This window comes from Cetorhinus maximus, chromosome 7 (assembly GCF_964194155.1).
Source record: "Cetorhinus maximus chromosome 7, sCetMax3.hap1.1, whole genome shotgun sequence".
Taxonomy (NCBI): Eukaryota; Metazoa; Chordata; class Chondrichthyes; order Lamniformes; family Cetorhinidae; genus Cetorhinus; species Cetorhinus maximus.
Window position 1 is genome coordinate 142241743 of NC_135885.1, and position 20877 is coordinate 142262619.

Here is a 20877-nt window from a genome sequence, read left to right on the forward strand (position 1 = left end):
CAGAGACTTTATTGAAAGATTTAATTATGTACCTGATTATGGGTGCAAAGGTTGACCATGGAAGATGGACTAGACACTATATTTTTGGCTCCTTTTGCTACGGTTGCTCAAAGTTTCAGTTTTGATGATTTAAATTCATTGAGACAGTAATGGTTCATAACCAATGCTGTGGAAAAATATGAACCCTGGCATTGCTCCAGTTTGTCCATAGGCCTGTGCCCTACCACTTAAAGCAAAGACATTCACCAGTGTTGCTCTGACCTCGATGCTGATGAGATAGACGACACATCAGATTCATTCTTAGTGTGGGATGCTATCAACTTCCAGTCACTTGTTGACATGATTGCCAAATGGACATCCCGTCACTCACTGCAGGGCATCCTGTGCTGGAGTCTCAATATACTGTGCAGTCCCTCTCCTCAAAACTCCTATAATTGGCTGTTTTCAAATAAAATTCTCAAGATCATTTCATCGAGCTCCTAAGTCTTTATTTTGTCACCTTCCCTGAACTGTGGGGTGAGTGTGCCTACACCACTTGGACCTCCTTGCAGTTCAAGAAGGCAGCTCTCTTTTTCTCAAGGGCATTTGAAGATGGGCAACAAATGCTGCCCTTGCCTGTGATGCTCTCATTGTATGAATGAATTTTTTTTTAACAACCTTGTGTTTATAGGATCCCATGGGTTGATTGGTAGTCCCTTTCCAGGCCTTTGTCAGTCTTAATCTTGACATTTAAGGCCACTAGTGCCCATTTTATTTTTGTAACTGCAAAGAAGGCTGTATGTAACCTAACCAAATTGACTCATTCTGAGTTCTATTTTCCTACCTTCCCTGTGGAAAGTGGCCCTAGACTTGCTACTCAATCTGAAATTGGGAACTGTACTTGGCGCGAATTGCCTGTGATTGCGTTACCACCGTCTTGGGCTTCCTTTTGACAAAGAAATGTAAGTCAGCGTTATTGTTTGGCTTGAGTGCATGAACAAGGCATTTTAAACTTTCCTCAGTCATGAAGGCACTGTCGTGTGTACTGCAAAATGATTAACCATTTTCACAAATGCTTCCTCATCTCTCTGTAAAAGAAAATCTTCTGGTTATCATGCTTTGTCTATTGAAGTGGAATTGTGGGAAATGTGGGGAGGTGGGAGGTGTAATTTTCAGTAATTGTCTTTGTCTGGGGCAAGGGAGAAAGAATAGTCTCATTCAGGATGGTGAAGTGGTGAATTATACTCGGCCAGTAATTTTATTCGGTTTTTGTCTTTGCATGATTTTTGCGGAGGAGATGAGAACTTATCCTGTGGTAAAAGTGGTATAAATGAATCGCCTGTAATGTGTGCCTGTTGTATTAAACAACTTTGTGCCTTGATCATTTGGATTCTATATCTGTACAAATAAATCTTCAGTGAACGTTTGCTCAGGCTAGTATTTAATATATCTTGATCTGAAGTATTCGATCCTCTTGGTGAGTTTTACTAAGTTGGGATAGTGAATGATAAACTTGAAGCTAAAGCCTCGTGCAGAGTGCACACTTTTCAAAGTTAAAAAGAATTTGAAACTATTGGTTGATTTTAAAAAGTGTTTCTTAATGTGAGACTTCATAACCTTTTAAAAAACCTAAAGGTGTGGTGTGTATGAAGATTAGGTAATGTCTATATGGTTTAATCTCTTTCTGTTATTCAGGAAGCCTATGAGAATATCCCTGGCCATTCGAAGGTCACGTTTCTCTTGCAAGCACTCAGGAATACAGCAGCTGCAGAAGAGGTAATTATCAAAATCTTTGCTTTCCCTTCAGTGCAGCATTGAAAAGCTCACAGTGAATGAGTACCAAAAAGATTACAGTGGATTTAGTGGAGGATGAGCGGTCAAAACTTGTTTCAGTTCTTTCAACTTCAGGCACTATGAAGGGGTTGAATAGGGATTCTGAAACTGTATCTCAATATAAGCAGAGGTCTAATTCTGTTCCACACTACAAAAAAATGTTCGTTTATCAGCCTCTATGTATACCATTTAAATTTTTTAATACTTAAAAAAAAATCTAATTTGGAGGCTGCTTTTACAAGCCTAACTGTGTTATATTAATGGAATATAGGACAGCAAGTTGCATTTGTATAACCACATCAGTATCATACATTATCGAACAGAATTTAACTGAGCCTCATATGGTAATATTAAGGTGGGTGACCTAAAACTTGGTTAAAGAGATAGGTTTAAAGGAGCATCCTAAATGAGAGGGGAGAGTGAGAAAGAGAGATACATGAAGAGGTTCAGAGAGGGAATTCCAGAGCATCTGACCATTTTTCAGTTGAGATATGATTGTGAGTAGGCAGTTCCTCTAGAGAACATCATAGTTGTCATTGTCCGTGTTCGATGGGGATGATTGCATGGCTGAAGACAAGCAATTGGTCAAGTTCAGCTGGCTTCTTTAGATAGGTGGGAATGCACCCAATGTAAGGGTGGTCCTGTGATTGGAGCAGATTTGCCTTTAGGAGGCTAGTGCAGTATAATGTTGAGAAAAGGTTAAGGAGGGTCATGGCACCAGAGTGGAGGATACCTTTCGTGTTTTTGGCCAAGGCAGTTTTGGTATTGAGGATGGAATCCAAACTGGTGTGATTCAAGCATTACAAATGGGCATGGAATTGAGAGAGACAATGACTTGTTCTGCGGGTGGGAGGAAGCTGTTGGAGACAAAGGAATCAGTGAGGTCCCTGCATTTATTTATCTTGGTATTGCTTTTAAGGAATGTGGGATATAATGAGCTTGCCGTTGCCTACATTACAATTCATTTTGTGCAAAGTGCTTTGGGACATCCTGAGGATCTGAAAGGCACTAAAAGAAATGCAAGGTCTTTCTTTTCAGTATAGTTCCTGATGCTTTCCTGCCACTTTGCCCTGAGACCCAACTTTCAGTGCCGAATTCCTGACTTCGCGATTTTGCAAGGCACCTGTGTTCCTGTGAACTGAGGAGGGGACGGTGGTGTGGTGGTATTCTCACTGGGCTAATAGACCAAAATGCAGGCAATGCTCTGAAGGCAGGGGTTGAAATCCTACCATGGCAGCTGGTGGAATTTGGATTCAATTAATTGAAATTGGAAGCAAGTCTCAGTAACGGTAGCCATGACTCTATCATCTGGTTCACTGATTTCTTTAAAATTTATTCTTTCATGGGACGTGGGCGTCGCTGGCTAGGCCAGCATTTATTGCCCATCCCTAGTTGTCCTTGAGAAGGTGGCGGTGAGCTGCCTTCTTGAACTGTAGCAGTCCATGTGGTGTAGGTACACCCACAGTGCTGTTAGGAGGGAGTTCCAGGATTTTGATTCGGGGACAGTGAAGGAACGGCCGATATATTTCCATCAGGATGGTGAGTGACTTGGAGGAGAACTTGCAGCTGGTGGTGTTCCCATGTGTCTGCTGCCCTTGTCCTTCTAGGTGGTAGAGGTCACAGGTCTGAAAGGTGCTGTCAAAGGAGCCGTGGTGAGCTGCTGCAGTGCATCTTGTAGAGGGTACACGCTAAAGTCCTTTAGGCAAGGAAATCTGCTGTTCCTACCTGGCCAGGTCCACAGCAATATGTTTGACTCTTAACTGCCCTCTAAAATGGCCTAGCAGGCCACTCAGTTCAAGGGCAATTGGGGATGGGCTTGCCAGCGATATCCACATCCCATGTAAGAATATTAAAAAGTAACAAATTGACGCAAAACCAGACAAAAATGAAACAGTTGTTTTCTGTCTTCTGTAAAATCAATTCCTCTAGTTCAGCACCAGTTTCCTTTTTGGTACCTTGAGATTGTTAAAGGATCATTCTATACGACACTGCCATGTAACAAGACTGCATCCAGTCCCCTGTACGTTAATATTTCAGCATTTTGAAATGCCTGATGTGGGAAATGAAACAATTCATTCCTGATACAGAGCATTGTACTGTGTACGTGGTAGTGCAGTACTTAACCCTGCAATATCTGATAGGAAATGTTTTGATTCCCCAACATGCATCGGCTTCATTCTGAGCAAAAAAAAGCCTTGTATTCTTGTGGGAATCACCTGAGGATAGATGAAGCCCTGGGTAATTGTAAGACTGTGAAGAGTTTTGATAGAGTAAATGAGGAGGAACTGTTTCCACTGCTAGGAGGGTCAGTAACCAGTGGGCACTAATGTAAGGTTATTGGTAAAAGAAGCAGAGGGGAGATGTAAAGTTTTATTGCACAATGAGCTATGATGTCTGAAAGGGTAAAGGGAGCAGATTCAATGATGACATTCAAAAGGGAATTAAATATATTCTGGAAAAGGAAACAGTTTTCAAGAGCTATGGGAAAAGAACCGGGGACTAACCGGATAGCTCTTGCAGAGCAGGCAAGATGGGCCAAATGGCCTTTTTCCGTGCTGTGTGAATCTATGAACAGCTGAAACTTCTAAGAGATCCTGCATTATCTTTCAACTTAGAGGGTGTATAATTGCATTTCTCTTTATTTGCAGGTCAGACAGATGGCTGCTGTTTTAATGCGGCGAATGCTGTCTGCTTCTTTTGAAGAGGTATTCCCAAGTCTAACCCCTGATGTACAAAATGCAGTCAAAGATGAGCTGCTTCTGGGTATCCAGGTGGAGGGGTCATCGAACATCAGGAAGAAGACCTGTGACATTGCAGCAGAGCTCTCTAGAAATCTGATTGGTTAGTAACTTGATTTATATATGGAGCTTCAGTATTTCTTAGCAATGAATTCTCACAGCTATGGCACTTTACTGAGACTTTCATGAAGTGGAAATTTCCAGTATATAACTGGAGTGCACTTGATGCACCTTCCTCTTCAGTTTCCCCTCCTGCCCCCTGTATGCACATTGGAAAATTAGATTGGGATTTGTGATATGTATCACAGTTTATAAGATGCCAAAGTTGCTTGCCTTTGGACTATTCGACCTAATTAATGTATTGTCACCCAAATCAACTCAATAATTGCAGCACTTTGAAAAAGCAGTAATTGAAGTGTACCCAATTTCTACTTAGCAGAGTAATTAAAAATGAATTCAGAAATATACATGTTGCTTTATTGCCAGCTGTGGCTTAGTTGGCAGCACATTTGCCTTTGAATCATAAATTTCTGGGTTCAAGCCCATTTCCAGGGCTTGAGCACAAAAACCAAGGCTTATGCTCCAGTGCAGTACCTGGGGTGTGCTGTACTATAGAAGGCGTCTGTCAGATGAGATGTTAAATCAAGGGACCCATCTGCCTGTTTCGGTAGATGTCGAAGATTCTAATGACACTATTTTGAAGTAGACCAGGGAAGTTATTCCCAGTGTCCTGGCCAATATTTATCGCTCAATCAGCATCAAAAGCAACATTATCTGGTCATTATCACATTGCTGTTTGTGCTGAGTGCAAATTAGCTGTAGTGTTTCCTCCATTATGACAGAAACCTTTTTTTTTATTGTTCGTGGGATGTGGGCATGCTTGGCAAGGCCAGCATTTGTTGCCCTTCCTAATTGCCCTTGAACTGAGTGACTTGCTAGACCATTTCAGAGGGCAGTTAAGAGTCAACCACATTGCTGTTGGTAGGCCAGACCAGCTAAGGGTGGCAGATTGATCAAAAATATGGCACACCACTGGGCTGTGAAGGCTCGTAAATGGAAAGAGGCCACATGGGTGTTTTCTTAGACGGTTCCAGGTAGCTGCACACCCAACATGTCGGTACCTTGCATAGAGAGGAGGAAGTTGGGTGTTGAAATTCTAGAAGCTGAGCTTCCTTTCAGTTGTGATAACATCTGATAATTTGCAGTTACCTTGAACAATATCAGTTAAAATTGAAGATTTCCTAAAATAAACCTACATCTAATTGGTAACTTAGCTGGCAGGAATTTCCAAGGTGCAGAGAAATTGTTCCCACTTGTGGGAACTAGGTGCAATAAAAATATAAGATGGTCACCAATAAATCCCATGGAAGTTCAAGAGGAATACCTTTACTTAGAGAGTGGTGTTCTCAGAGAATATAAAACTCAACACCATGTGGAGTTGTTGAGGCGAGTAGCATAGATGCACTTGAGGGCAAGCTAGATAAGTAGATGAGAGAAAGGAATCGAAGGATATGTTGATAGGATTAGGATTGGAGGAGGTCCTCCAATTGTTGGGTCGAAAGGCCTCTTTTTGCGTTGTAGGTTCCACATAATCAAGCTCTCGGTTAGTTGCCAAAGCCACTTTCCAAGCTGTCTAACCAAAGTGAGTGAGTGGCTTACCGAAGAATGTTGCTGAAGTATTGATGTAGGCTGAAGATGTTGCGTGTTTATATTTAGATGACGATGGCAACAACCAGTGGCCGGAAATTTTGAAATTTCTCTTTGAATCCGTCAGCTCCCAGAACGTGGCGTTGCGTGAAGCTGCTTTGCACATTTTCTGGTAAGCTCCATTTCTTGCCCCTCACCATGTTAAATTTCATGTTGCTGACAGGGTGGTGGCTGAAGCAGAACAGGATGAGAAAATGTCCCAGAATCGACCCCAGTGAGTGAGTGACTCAGTCACAAATTCTCCATGCCTTCATGTCTTCTCGGCTCTCGTATTTCCATAGCATGTCAAAGTATCCGGCTTGATTCAGTGGCAGTAACTTAGAATCATAGGAACCTGCAGCACAGAGTCCACTCAGGCAGCCTGTGCCAGTTGTTAAAAAAAAAAGCTTTAAAAAATTGTTCTGTCCCCTCGCCCTTCCCCACAGCCCTGCAATTTTTCACCTTCAGGTATTTATCCAGTTTCCTTTTGAAAGTTACTATTTAATGTACTTCCCATTGCCCTTTCAAACTGTACATTCCAGATTATAACTCTGCATAAAAAGAAAATAAATTCTCCTCGTCTCCCCTCTGGTTCTTTTGCCAACTATCTTTAAAACTGTCCACTGGTTATCGAGCCCCCGCTATTGGAAACAGCTTCCCCATATTCACTATCTCAAAACTCTTCATGACTTTTGAGTACTTCTGTTAAATCTCCCCTTAACATTCTCTGCCTTAAGGAGAACACCCCAGCTTCTCTAGTCTCTCCGAGCGACTGAAACCCTACTCGGCACTCCAGTGCAGTCCTTGATTAGGATTGCTGAATCATCTTGGTTGAAACATGAACTGCACGTCTGCCTGCTCTCCAGGCGGATGTAAAAAGTCCAGTGGCATAATTCAAAGAAGAGCAGGCGCGTTCTCGCTGGTGTTCCAAGCAATGTTTATCCCTCAACCAAGATTGATGAAACAGATTATTTGCCAGTAATCTGCTATTTGTGTGACCTTGCTGTGCACAACTTTGCTGCTACATTTCCCTGCATTACAACAGCAATTACTCAACAAATATATGTTGCTTACAAAGCACTTTGGGATGCTTTGTGAATATGGAAAGTGCTAAACAAATGCAAGTTAATTCTTTATAATGCTTGCACCAGGGGTCCTGAATCAGGAGCTATTGGCTGACTCTTCTATCTGTGATACTAGCTGGGAGAGACATTGATACAAATAACATTATATGGAACCTTACTGCTGCATTCCAAGTGAATTTTATGTTGGTTCAGAATGCTGAGCAGGCGATGCAACCGCGGCAGCTCTTGTCTGTCTCACGTTGTGGGAGGCTGCTATTTATGTGAAAAACTGCTGCCTATTTGGAAAAGGAGAAGCTCTTTGACTATTTTTGCTCATGACTTTCACAAGTGCTGTTCCATTAGTCGTGGAAATCAAAACTGTGATTGATGAAAGGTCAGTGACCTGAATGATGCCCGAGCTGCTGAATATTTCCAGCATTTTAAAAAATATTTTAGATTTCCGGCATTTTACTTTTTATTGGGTGAGGGTATTCAGGGATATCGATCCGGAGTGGGTAGAGTGGAGGGACTTTCTTGGGACTGAATGGCCTCTTCCTGTTCCTGTATCACACCAGATGTGGCAATGTATCTGGTAGAAAAAGTGCTTGATTAAAGCTCTCTTGCATAACTCTTGAATAAAGCTGATATTTTGCAGATTTTTTTTTCTTTGTTTTTTTCATGGGATGTGGGCGTCGCTGGCAAGGCCAGCAATTGTTGCCGAACCCTAATTACCCTTGAACTGAGTGCCTTGTGAGGCCGTTTAAGAGGGCAGTTAAGAGTCAACCACATTGCTGTGGATCTGGAGTCACATCTAGGCCAGACCGGGTGAGGTTGGCAGATTTCATTAGTGATTAGGCATTCGTGAACCATATGGGAAAGTATCGATGATAGTTTCATGGTTGCCATTTCTGTGGCTAGCTCTCAATTCCAGATTTTTCACAACTGAATTTAAATTCCACCAGCTGCCATGGTGGGATTTGAACCCATGTCCCCAGAACATTATCCAGGGCCTCTGGATTACTAGGCCAGTGACATTCCCACTACATCACCATCTCCTCCTGACCCTCCAATCATGGCTTTCGAAGCACAGCCACCCAAAATCTGAAACACTGATATCACCAATGTTTCCTTAGACTGAAGAACAGCGTTGCTGCCTTATGCTGGTAGTATAAAAAGGGGCTGAATGACCTACTACTATTCCTATAATAAAACCAGGCAACATTGCAAATGATGAGCAGGTCAGGCAGCATCTCTGGAGAGGGAGCGAGGTAGTGTTTCAGGTTGATGACCTTACATTAGAGCTATTCTTGTTGCAGTGCACCGTGGGCCAGATCTCTACTTTTTTTTTCAAAAATGGTGTTCCGTTTAGATAGGTTTGGTTTTGGCTACTGCAGTACAGCTTCAGTGAATTCCTACAAATACTTGTTTGACAATATTATACTTTGCTTATTTTAAAGGAATAAGGAAACTGAATGCAGATCAGACCTGAAATCTGAACCGGTTTTGAAACGGTTCGACAGAGGCTCTTCAAGCCAATCTGTGAATGTTAGTTTATAAACATGGAAACAGGAGGAGGCCATTCAGCCCCTTGAGCTTATTCTGTCATTCAATTAGATCAGGGCTTCATCTGTATCATCTTAACTGTATCTGCGCACCTTGGTTAATATCCTTGCCTAAGAAAAGTCTTATCAATCTCTGTTTTGAAATGTTCAGTCGAGCCCCAGTCTCAGTAGCTTTTTGGGTGACAGGGTTCCAGATTTCCACTCCCTTTTGTGTGGGGAAGTGCTTCTAGACACTTCCATGAGCAACCTGGCTCTAGTTGTAAGGTTGTAACCCCCTTGTGGACTTCCCTCACCAGAAGAAATAGTTTCTCTCTACTCACCCCGTCAAAATCTCTTTAATCATCTTAAGATTTGATAACCCTTGGGGAGTGGGCTCCTTCTGCCATTCTGAAGAATGCAAAGGTTTTCACTTTAGAGGTTTGTTAATTGTGAAATGAAGAACCTGCAAACTAATAAATGCTTTAATTAGTATTGGAGTCCTGAGGTTGGTAACTGCTGTATTCCAATAGTGAGCAGAAAATTGACGTTAACCCATCTTTGTTTTAAAACTATTTAGATAATGTATTATTTACATTCCCCCATGTTCCCTCCTTTTACTCTCCACCCACTTTCAAATCAAATAGCACAAATGTCATTTTGTAATCTGTCTTATTACACTGGCATTATCTTTATTTTGGTGAAATGTGAAGGCAAAACTCAAATCAATTTTAATACAATTTCAGACACACTTATGAATTGAGTTAAGGAGCTGATGTCCATAATTATTGTTAAAAATTGCTGGTTCAGGTCATTACGTATCTTAGTGAACCGGTGGTGATGCTTCTGAGATTCTGGATTTAATCTATCTGGCATATACTGTTCCCAGCATTAACCTACAGAAATGTGATCTTGACAAGTCTTGCCCTGTGTACTGCTCCTTCTGATACAGACTCCATTATCTGGAATAAATTAAAGATCAGGTGGATTAGTGAGACTGTTCTGTCTTGTACCAAAAATAATATTGACATCTTGAAACTCCAGGACATCTCAAAGCTTGCCAGGTTTCTGTAGTTTTCTGTGATGTGATTTCAAATCAGTCCTCATTAGGCCTTTATATCCTGTGGAGACTGCAGCTTGTTACTCATATCGGTACATTTAAAATGGAAACCTTTATGAATATCTATACTTGAAAGATAAATGGGATTTCATCTCCAGCTTTACTTCCACCTCCTTCCAGTCTTGAATTAAAATGCTGGAAATACTCAGCAGGCTAGGCAGCTTCTGTGGAGATAAAAACAGTTAACGTTTCAAGTTGATGACCTTCTGTCAGAGCTGGATAATGGTTAGAGACGTATCAGTTTTCAAGTGAGTGCAGAAATGGGGAAAAAGATGAAGAGGAAAGAACAAAAAGGTCAGAATGATTACATGACACACAGAGCTGGCAATGGGGCCAGTCTGGTTTGAATTTATGCAAGGCTGACCACAGCATATAATGAAGTTCATTGATGTTGAATTGCTTACAGTTAATTTTCAGTTGCGTGTATTGAGCTGTGAGTTGACTTTATTACCCATCAATGTTTAGGAATTTCCCAGGAATTTTTGGAAACCAACAACAACATTATCTTGATGTTATCAAGCGAATGTTGCTTCAATGCATGCAAGACCAGGAAAATTCAACGGTAAGGACTGTCAGTGTGGGTTAGCACTGTTTTCTATTGTTAGATGCGCTTTATAATAGGAATGCCCAGCTCTTTGAATTTCTGGTTAGAAGGCTAAGAAGCTGATTAACTAGTGACAGTGTGGTTGTTTATCCCATAAAATGAATAACCATTATATGAATTAAACAGAAGACACTTTTGTTGTTACAAGCAATCTCATTACTCTTAATGTGAAATTAATATGAAAGCAGTATGGATAGTGGAAAAATACATTTTTTGCTGATTTTCATAGTCCCTATCTATTTGTATATTTTCTTCCCACTTTTTGTTTATTAAAAAGTAAATAACTATTATTGATTGCCACTTAGGGTTTTGTGTTCCTTCCAAAATTGCACTCAATATTCAATAAGGTGCACGTTAAAGCTATTACACAAGACAATAGCTCATGGTGTTGGGAGTTATATATTAGCGTGGATAGAGAATTGGCTAATTGACAGGAAACAGAGTTGGGATAAATGGGTCAATTTCAGGTTGGTAAACTGTAACTAGTGGAGTGCCATAGGGATCAGTGCTGGGGTCTCAACTATTTACAACCCATATGAATGACTTGGATAAAGGGACAGAGTGTATTGTAGCCAAATTTGTTGACGATACAATGAAAGATGGGAAAGCAAGTTGTGGGAAGGGCAAAGAGTCTGCAAAGGGATATAGACGGATTGAGTGGACAAAAATTTGGCAGATGGAGTCTAGTGTGGGAAAATGAGATTTTCGACTTTGGTAGGAAGAATAGAAAAGCAAAATATTATTTGAATGGAGGGAGACTAGAGAATGCTGCAGTACAGAGAGATCTGGGTGTCCTTGTACATGAATCGCAAAATGTTAGTTTGTGGGTACATTGGTAAATTGGAAAGCAAATGGAATGTTGGCCTTTATTGCAAGGGGAATGAAGTATTAAAAATAGGGAAGCCTTACTACAACTGTATTGAGCATTGATGAGGACACATCTAAAGTAGTGTGTGCAATTTTGGTCTCCTTACTTAGGGAGGGTTATACTTGCATTGGAAGCAGTTCAGATAACGTTTACCAGGCTAATTCCTGAGATGAAGGGCTTGCCTTATGAGAAAAGGTTGAGCAAGTCAGGCCTACAGTCAGTGGAGTTTAGAAGAATGAGAGGTGATCTTATTGAAACACATAAGATTCTGAGGGGACTTAACAGGGTGAATATTGAGAGGATATTTCCCCTTGTGGCCAAGTCTAGAATTAGGGGTCACAGTTTTGGAATAAGGGAGTCTCCTGTTTAAGGTGGTGATGGGGAGAAGTTTCTTCTCTGAGGGCCATTAATCTTTGGAATTCTCTATCTCTGAGAGCAGTGGAGGCTGGGTCATTGAATATATTCAAGCTTGAGTTAGACAGATTTCTGATGCACAATGGAGTTGAGGGTTACAGGGGTGGTGGGAAGGAAGGAAAGTGGAGTTGAGGGCATGATCAGTTCAGCCATGATTTTATTAAATGGTGGAGCAGGCTCAAGGGGCCGAATGGCCTCCCTCAACCCTATTTCTTAAGTTCAGACCTTAACTCATCAGAAATTTGAATGCTTTTGCAGGTTGAATTTATCCACCATTTATTATTTATATTTAATTAGGATCCTTCAATGCATTATCATTAAATTCAAAACAAATAGAAAACTGGATTGCTAGAGATCCACATAGGAGTAGATTATAAACAATGAAGAAAATAGTTTCAAATTCAGGGGAAAATCATATCGAGCAATTTTAATAAATTGGCATGGGGTGTTTAAAGATGCTGTTTGCTGTTTTTGATAGATTCGAATGCTTGCTGCCAGGGCTGCTGCAGCATTTGTGCTGGCTAATGAGAATAATGCTCCCCTTCAAAAGCACTTTGCCGACATGCTACCTGGAATCCTACAGGTATGGAATTATTTTACTCTTTGCATTGTATCAAGGTGCACATTTCTATTTCTTTTTAAATCCTAAAAGCGATTATGTCCATTGCGGAGTTTATGAACTTGGAGTCTAATCGTACACTTAATAAATAGCCAAAGTGCTTGTGGGTGAGCTCTGCTTGTGTAACTTGGCAACTGGCTACTGCAAGGGATCGTTCGGGGTTTCAAAGGATAGGCATAGAGATGATGTTTTCGATTGTAGGGAATTCAAAAATAGAAATCATAAATATAAGATAGTCACTAATAAATCTAATCGGGAATTCAGAGAAACTTCTTTGCTCAGAGAGTGGTGAGAGTGGAACTCACTACCAAGGAGTGGTTGAAATGAATAACATAGAACATTTAAGGGGAAGCTAAATAAACACATGAGGAAGAAGGGAATAGATGGATGTGCTGAACGGGTTAGATGAAGGTGAGGTGGCTTGTGTGGGGCATAAACCCTGACATAGACCTTTTGGACCGAATGGTCTCTTTCAGTGCTGTAAAGTTCTATATAATCGTTGCAGTGAAGTTATTTATAAAATACTGCATTGCTTGTGAATTTTTTAAAGAAGTGGAGTTTTTTTGAATAATTCAGTGTAAATGATTGTTTAACATTGTGGGCAGCAATATAAGTTATAGATAGCACTTAATGTTTATGTTAAATACTTAAAATTATAAACTGTCCCAAGGTGCTTCCAAGGAGGGTTATCAGACAAAATTTGACACTGGGCTACATAGGGAGTACTAGGATAAGTGACTAAAAGCTTGGTCAAATAGATGAGGTTTAAGAGCATCTTAAAAGAGAGATGGCGAGGTTTAAGGAGGGAATTCCAGAGCTTAGGGCCTAAGCAACTGAAGGCACAGCCGTCAGTGATGGAGATTTGAAAATCGGGGATGCGCAAGGGGCCAGAATTTGTGAAATAGAGTTCTTTGTTGTACAATTAAACCATTTAAATGTCTTTGAGGTACTGGTATCCATAGTGGCCATAAGATAACTGAGGAATACCTCTAAATGCTGGATTGCATTTTGGATTTGAGCTTTTAATTCTGGGGATTTTCATGAGCCAAAGTCTCTTAAAATGTTTTAAGTATTCAGTTGAGCTTAAAATGTTTTAGTTAGTGCTGCACTATTCTTTTATTCCTCATCTTTTGTTCTGTGATTTAGGCTGTCAATGACTCCTGTTATCAAAATGATGATTCGGTGCTGAAATCCTTGGTGGAGCTTGCAGACACAGCACCAAAATATTTACGTCCTCATCTTGAGCCCACCTTAACATTAAGCCTCAAGGTAAGCGTTGCACAAATTTGTGCTTATTCTGAAACAAAAACAGAAAATGCTGGGAAGACTCAGCAGGCCCAACAGCATCTGTGGAAAGAAAAAAAAAGTTAACTCTTCGAGTCCTTATGACTCTTCTTCAGAGTCATAAGGACTCGAGGGACTTCTTCAGCTCTGAAGAAGAGTCATAGGGACTCAACGTTAGCTTTTTTTTTCTTTCCATGGATGCTGTTAGACCTACTGAGTTTTCCCAGCACTTTATGCATTTGTTTCCTATTTCCAGCATCTGCAGTATTTTGCTTTTATCTTTGTGCTTATTCTCCTGTTTAAATGTCTATATAAGTTAATTGGATAAATGCTGTTCGGATTTGATCTTGATTAAAGTCAAATTTAAGACTAAAGTTCAGCCAGGTACTGTTCATTTAACTAAGTATTTTAGTATAAATATTTTTATAGGATCATATAGTACAGAAGGAGACAATTCAACCCATTGTCTCTGTGCTGACTCTTTGGCGAGCTACCCAATTAATTCTATTCCCCTGCTCTTCCTCAATAGCTCTACAAGTGTTTCTATATGAGTATATATCCCTAATTTGAGGTGAACTTTCAGCTTTGCATTTATAGAAAAACTCAAGCTCTTAAGGGTGTTATGTTACAGAAATGAACATACAAACCATTTGTTCATGGGATGTGAGCATTGCCAGCTAGGCCAGCATTTATTGCCCATTCCTAATTACTCTTGAGAAGGTGGTGGTGAGCCGCTGCCTTGAACTGCTACAGTCCGTGCGGTGTAAGGTACACCCATATTGCTGTTAGCGGGGGAAGTTCCAGGATTTTGACCCAGGAACAATGATGTATTTCCAAGTCAAGCTGGTGTGTGACATGAAGGGGAACTTGCAGGTGGTGATGTTCCCATGATCTGCTGCCCTTGTCCTTCTAGGAGGTAGAGAACATGGGTTTGGAAGGTGCTGTCGAAAGATATGTAAGAGCTGTGTTGTATTTGTATCTTTTTTTCATCAGTGTAAGGGATTCCATTCCCCAACACGCTTCCAAATATAAAAGCAAAATACTGCAAATGCTGGGAATCTGAAATTAAAAACAGAAAAGGCTGGAAATACTCAGCAGGCCAGGCAGCATCTGTGGAGAGAAGAAAAGAGCTAATGTTTCAGGTCTGTGACCTTTCATCACAGACCTGAAGCATTAAGTCTTCTCTCCACAAATGCTGCCTGATCTGAGTATTTCCAGCATTTTCTGTGACTATTCCAAATATTATAGAATAGTTTTAATCCTAGTGGGTGAGTGCGGTGTTGAATCTGAAGAAGGTGTAATTACACACTAACAGCGTTGGAGTAGGGAAAGGGCTGTGAGATGGTTAGTGTCTATGCTAGGTAACTTTATCTGTGTGCATTATTTAGTTTCTGGTTAGATTTTAGTCGAGTGGTTGAGTGGTTTGCTTCTGTTTGCTTTATCACCTTTGAAAATGATGTTGAGTTAATGTTAATTTGTCTCTATTTTAATCTACAGCTCTGTGCAGACAGTGGACTGCAAAACATGCAGCGTCAGCTGGCACTGGAAGTGATTGTGACTTTGTCTGAGACGGCTTCTGCCATGCTGAGAAAACACAGCAATATTGTATCACAAGCTAGTAAGTAACTGTTAGCACTACCACTTGGAATTTCATAACTCCTCTCGGTTTGAGTTTCATGCATTTATCAGATCCTACACCTAGAAGTTACAACACGGAAACTAACCATTTGGCCCAACTGGTCAGCATTTACATTCCACACAAGAAAATAGTCTTGATCACATTTATCTACTCTGTTCCCATTTACTTCAGCCACCTACCCAGTCTGATATTGAATGTTGACATAGTTTCTGCTTCAACCTCTAATCCTTGAATGAATTCTGCAGCCGCACAACACTCCAAGGTTTCTCCTGCCTCCTGCTATATTTGTTGCATATAATATTGCATCTCTGGCCCCTTGTTTTTGACTCCACAACAGCTTGAAATATTCTGCTTCTCTCTCTGTGATCTCTTCCTACACAGCAGCCTTCAGGGTCTTTGTGCTCCACCAATTCTGGCCTCTTGTGTATTCCTGTTTTTCTTTGCCTAAGCTCTCTACCTCTGTCTCTGTCTGTAAGGTGCTCCTTGAAACCTACTACTTTGAGCAAGCTTTTGGCCACATGGCCTAGCATCTTCTCACATGATACTGTGTTGAACTTTATTTGATAACACACCCGTGAAATGCATTGTGATGCTTTAGTGCATGAGAGGTGCTATGTAAATAGAAGTAGTTGTTAAGTATGCTGGCTCGGGTCTCTTAATGTAGATTTTGGTTGTAACATCTTTAGTTAGTGCATACCATTGAGTGTTCACATTGCCTTGTGGCAACAATATAAAATGCACATTTGTTATGAGGTTCAAATCTGTCCCAATTGCTGCAGTGTGAGAGAAAAAGATAGATGTCCCAGTTCCAATACAATTTTAACGATTATGGTGGAACTCTAGCATATCGGTTGTGCCGCATAGGGTCCTTAAAGGGAGTAAAACATTGGAAAGACTAGAATTTTATACATTTTTTATGATGAAAGCTTGCATACTGTATCAAATAAGGAAAAATGACTTCAAAAATAGACTTCAGATATCTTGGTGTGAATGTCGACACCACAGTGTCGGCCAGTGGAGCTGCAGGTGGGGCTGGAATTGGGTTTTAAATTTGAGTCCCTGTCTTCGTGTCCAAAACAACAGCAAACAGTCGCCTGAGCTCAGCAGGGATATTTCTCCAGGAGATTGCAGTCAGCGGAGGATAATACATAGCACGAGTTGTGTGTAAAATCAATCCCAGTCACTTATTGCAGTGGCAGGGTGTGATTGAGGGCATCCTCATTTTGACCAGGACTTGTTTTGTCATCTTTGAGAGTGCTTTCCCCTTGTTGGGGGGGGTGGCCAAATGAGACCACTGAAAAACTCTGTTTGCATTTTCAAGGAGTCAAAAAACTGCCTTTTGGTGCTACAGCCAATACTACAGCTCAGTTTGCTTCATGCTTAAATATAAATCTTTTTGCAATGTTAATGTTTGTAAGTTGTTGACTGGCCAAAGCAGACAAATTCATTAATGGGTAAGCTATCAGTATATACTTGAAGAAAACTGATGTATTTAAAATAGATCATTGGTACAATGTTAGGGGTCGGTGCAGTGTAAGTAAAATGATGCACGTTCTTTTTATGCATAAATGGTGGCTATAATACTAAAGTTGTGCTTTGCTTATGAACTATAAGTGTCCAGTGGGTGAAGTTCTGCAGTTTGCACTCAAATACTTTGCCTAAAAATGAATGGACTGCATCAGGTACAGCATGAAAGAACGACACTTGGTTTTAGCTGGTTCAGTTTTAACAATATATTTCTATACTTGCTGTTTTAACACCAGATGAAATTCTTCTCCTAGTTGTTATATAAATGCAGGCCATTTTATTTCTGCAGCACTTTGCGTGACCAACAGATATCTCAAAAGCTCTTTACAACCAACGACGTTCTTTTTGAAGCATAGTCACTGTTGCCATTTTAGAAATGTGGCAACTAATTTGCGGTCAGCAACCTCCCACAAACAGCAATGACCAAATAATCTGTTGCTCGTCATGTTGATTGAGGGAGACGTATTGGTCAGGATACAGATGACCCCCAGTTATTCTTCAAAATAGTGCCTTTGGGATCTTTTATATCTACCCACGCAGGTTGGTTTAACATCTCATCTGAAGGACGGCACCTCCAACAGTGCAGCACTCCCTCAGTATTGCACTGGTCAGCCTTGATTTCTGTGCTCATGCCCTGGAGTGGGGTTTGTACCCAGAATCCGCTGATTCAGAGGTAAGTGTGCTACCCGCTAAGTTACAGCTAACACCAGGATTGGGGTACTGGCATTGAGCACATTTTAAACTGATACATGTGCTATAACCCTATTTTTTTTCTGTCTACTTCCAAGACAGGTGTTTATTCTTAAAATGGACGATAACAGATAACTGGATTTTTTTTTACATTAAAATATTTTTCTTCAGTTCCACAGATGCTGGCGATGATGGTAGATTTAGAGAATGATGAAAACTGGTCCATTTCGGATGAACTTGAAGATGATGACTTTGACAGGTAATTCACATTTAATAAAAATTAGCTTATTATGGAAAGACACAGGAGTTTAAATCAAATGATTACCAAGGAAGCTGTATTTCGTGCCCAATTTATCTTTAACGGCATCACATAAAATCTGATCAATTAATGATTTGCACTGGGCAGGTTTAATTAAAACTAAAGTACTAAGATTGTTTATTCTCTGTGTGACTAATTTAATCCTTTCCTGTGGTTAGATAAATGGATTCCATTGCAGTGAATGTCCTCCAGGGTGAAAAAAATTATCCATTGAGAAAGAAGTGCAAAATCTTTGAAGCTCTGTTACGTTTGATTTCAGAAGAGATAGCTGACTATATTGCAAAATAGTGCTATTACCAATTGAGAAGCTCATTAATTTTAATTGTTACTGTGAACAGTAATGCTTTTGTTCTTACCTCTGAGGTTATGCACACTGTAGTGATTAAGCAAGATAGGTAGCTGGCTTCCGGGCTGTCAGTGCTGTTGATTCCTTCTTAACTGGTTACCAGAAAGTGTACAGGAAAAACCTATTGGACTCCAACCCCATCTCAAAAAAATCTCAAGTTACAATCAGTGCCCCACATCTTCATCTGTTTGCTCTATTTACTCGAGTTGTGGATCAGCTCATGTACCTTGGATAGATCAGTCATGATGTGCAAGAGTTAGAAGTTATCAGGGAAACAACATTTTGAAATAATTTTGCACTTGAGCTCTCCTGGCTGGTCTCCCACATTTCAGTACTTTGTCCTAATCTGCTGCCCATATCCAAACACAAACAAGTCCTGTTCACCCCCTTGTGGCCACTGACCTAAATTGGCTTCCAGTGCAGCATTGCCTCAATTTTGAAATTCTCATCCTTGTTTTCAAATCCCTCCAACCCCATCCTTCGATCCCCATCTCTGAAAGCTCCTCTGGCCCTACAAGCCTCCGGGATCTCTGTGCATCTCCAATCTGGCCACTTGCACATCCCCAATTTTAATCACTCCACCATAGGCAGCTGTGCCCTCAGCTGCCATAGGATCCTAAGGTCTGGAGTTCCCTTCCAAAACCTCTCTGTTCTGTGTGTGTGTGTGTCCCCGCCCCACCACTCTCACCCCCCTGTCCCTCCCATCCCCTCTCCAAATAACAGGAGATAGAGGGCATGTAAAAAAGGCAGTACATTAATCATGGGTGACTTTAATCATCTTGTAGATTGGGAAAATCAAATTGGCAAGGTGGCCACAAGCAAGAATGTATTCGGGACAGTTTCCTAGAACAATATGTTGTGGATCCAACCAGGGTTCAGGCTGTTTTGGATCTGGTAATGTGTAGTGAAGCAGGTTTAATAAATGAACTCAGAGTAAAAGACCCCCTGGGGAACAGTAATCATAACATGGTAGAATTTAGCGTTCAGTTTGAGAGTGAAAACTTGGGTTGGAAACAACTGTGCTAAACTTAAATAAGGGTAATTACAAAGGAATGAGGGCAGTGTTGGCTCGAGTGGATTGCGAAAGGAGTTTAGCAGAAAAGACGACTGATGAACAATGGCAGATGTTTAAGAAAATAGTTCATGACTCTCAACAAAGATATATCCCAGTGAGGAAGAAGGACTATAGGAAGGGGGTAAACCAACCATGGTTAACCAAGGAAGTTAAGGATAGTATCAGATTGAAAGAAAAAACATACAATGTGGCAAAGATTATGGTAAGCCAGAGGATTGGCAAAGTTTTAAAAACCAACAAAAGATGATCCAAAAAAAAAAAGAGGGAGAAAATGAACTTTGAGGGTAAACTAGCAAGTAATATAAAACAGACAGTAAGAGCTTCTTTAAATATATAAAACAGACAGTAAGAGCTTCTTTAAATATATAAAAAGGAAGAGAGAGGCAAAAGTGAATGTAGGCCCCTTAGAGAATGAGGCTGGGGAAATAATAATGGGGAACCAGGAAATGGCAGAGGATTTGAATAAATATTTTACATCAGCCTTCACGGTAGAAGATGCTAATAGCATTCCAAAATACTAAATAATCAAGGGGCAAAATGGGAGGGGGGGCAGGAAATAAATACAGTAACTATCACTAGAGAGAAAATACTCAGAAAACTAGTGGGGCTTAAGGCAGATAAGTCCCCTGGACCTGATGGGTTGCAACCTAGGATATTAAGGAAGTAGCTACAGAGATAGTGGATGCACTGGTAATAATCTTCCAAGAATCCTTAGATTCTGGAAAAGTCCCAGACGATTGGAAAACTGTCAATGTAACACCCTTATTCAAAAAGGGAGGGAGACAAAAAACAGGTAACTGCAGGCCAGTTAGCTTAACATCTGTCATTGAGAAAATGTTAGCGTCTGTTATAAAGGATGTAATAGCGGGATATTTAGAAATACATAATATAATCGAGCAGAAATCAGCATGGCTTCATGATGGGGAAATCATGCCTGACAAATTTATTAGAATTCTTTGAGGAGGTAACAAGCAGGATAGATAAAAGGGAACCAGTAGATGTAATACATTTGGATTTCCAAAAGGCGTTCTATAAAGTACCATGCATAAGGCTACTTAATAAGATAAAAGCCCATGACGTTGGGGGTAGTATATTAGCATGAATAGAGGATTGGCTAACTAATTGAGGACAGAAAGTTGGGATAAGAGGGGCATTTTCAGAATGGCAACCTGTAACTAGTGGAGTGCCTCAGGGACCAGTGCTAGGGCTACAATTATTTATAATAAGATGTTAATGACTTGGATAAGGGAAGTGAATGCACTATCGCCAAGCTTGCAAATGACACAACAATAGATGGGAAGGCAAGTGGTGAGGATGACACAAGGAGTCTACAGAGACTGGTTAAGTGAGTGTGCAAAAAAGTGGCAGATGGAATATAATGTGGGAAAATGTGAGGTTATGGACTTTGGCGGGAAGAATAGAGGAGCTGAAGATTATTTAAATGGAGAAAGACTGCAGAAAGCTGCAGCACAGAGGGATTTGGGTTCCTTGTGCACCAATCACAAAAAGTTAGCTTACAAGTTCAGCAGGAAAT

The 20877-nt window shown here is 40.6% G+C and overlaps 1 protein-coding gene across 1 annotated transcript in view; it reads left to right on the forward strand.

Annotated features, from left to right (window-relative positions):
• Nucleotides 1-20877, forward strand: part of kpnb3 (karyopherin (importin) beta 3) — a 61378-nt gene that overhangs the window by 10787 nt on the left and 29714 nt on the right. The window contains exons 2-9 of the mRNA XM_078546026.1: nt 1675-1755; nt 4461-4653; nt 6267-6369; nt 10424-10520; nt 12323-12427; nt 13610-13732; nt 15245-15365; nt 17775-17862. Coding sequence (XP_078402152.1) covers nt 1675-1755; nt 4461-4653; nt 6267-6369; nt 10424-10520; nt 12323-12427; nt 13610-13732; nt 15245-15365; nt 17775-17862 — 911 coding nt within the window. The remainder of the gene's footprint in view (nt 1-1674; nt 1756-4460; nt 4654-6266; nt 6370-10423; nt 10521-12322; nt 12428-13609; nt 13733-15244; nt 15366-17774; nt 17863-20877) is intronic.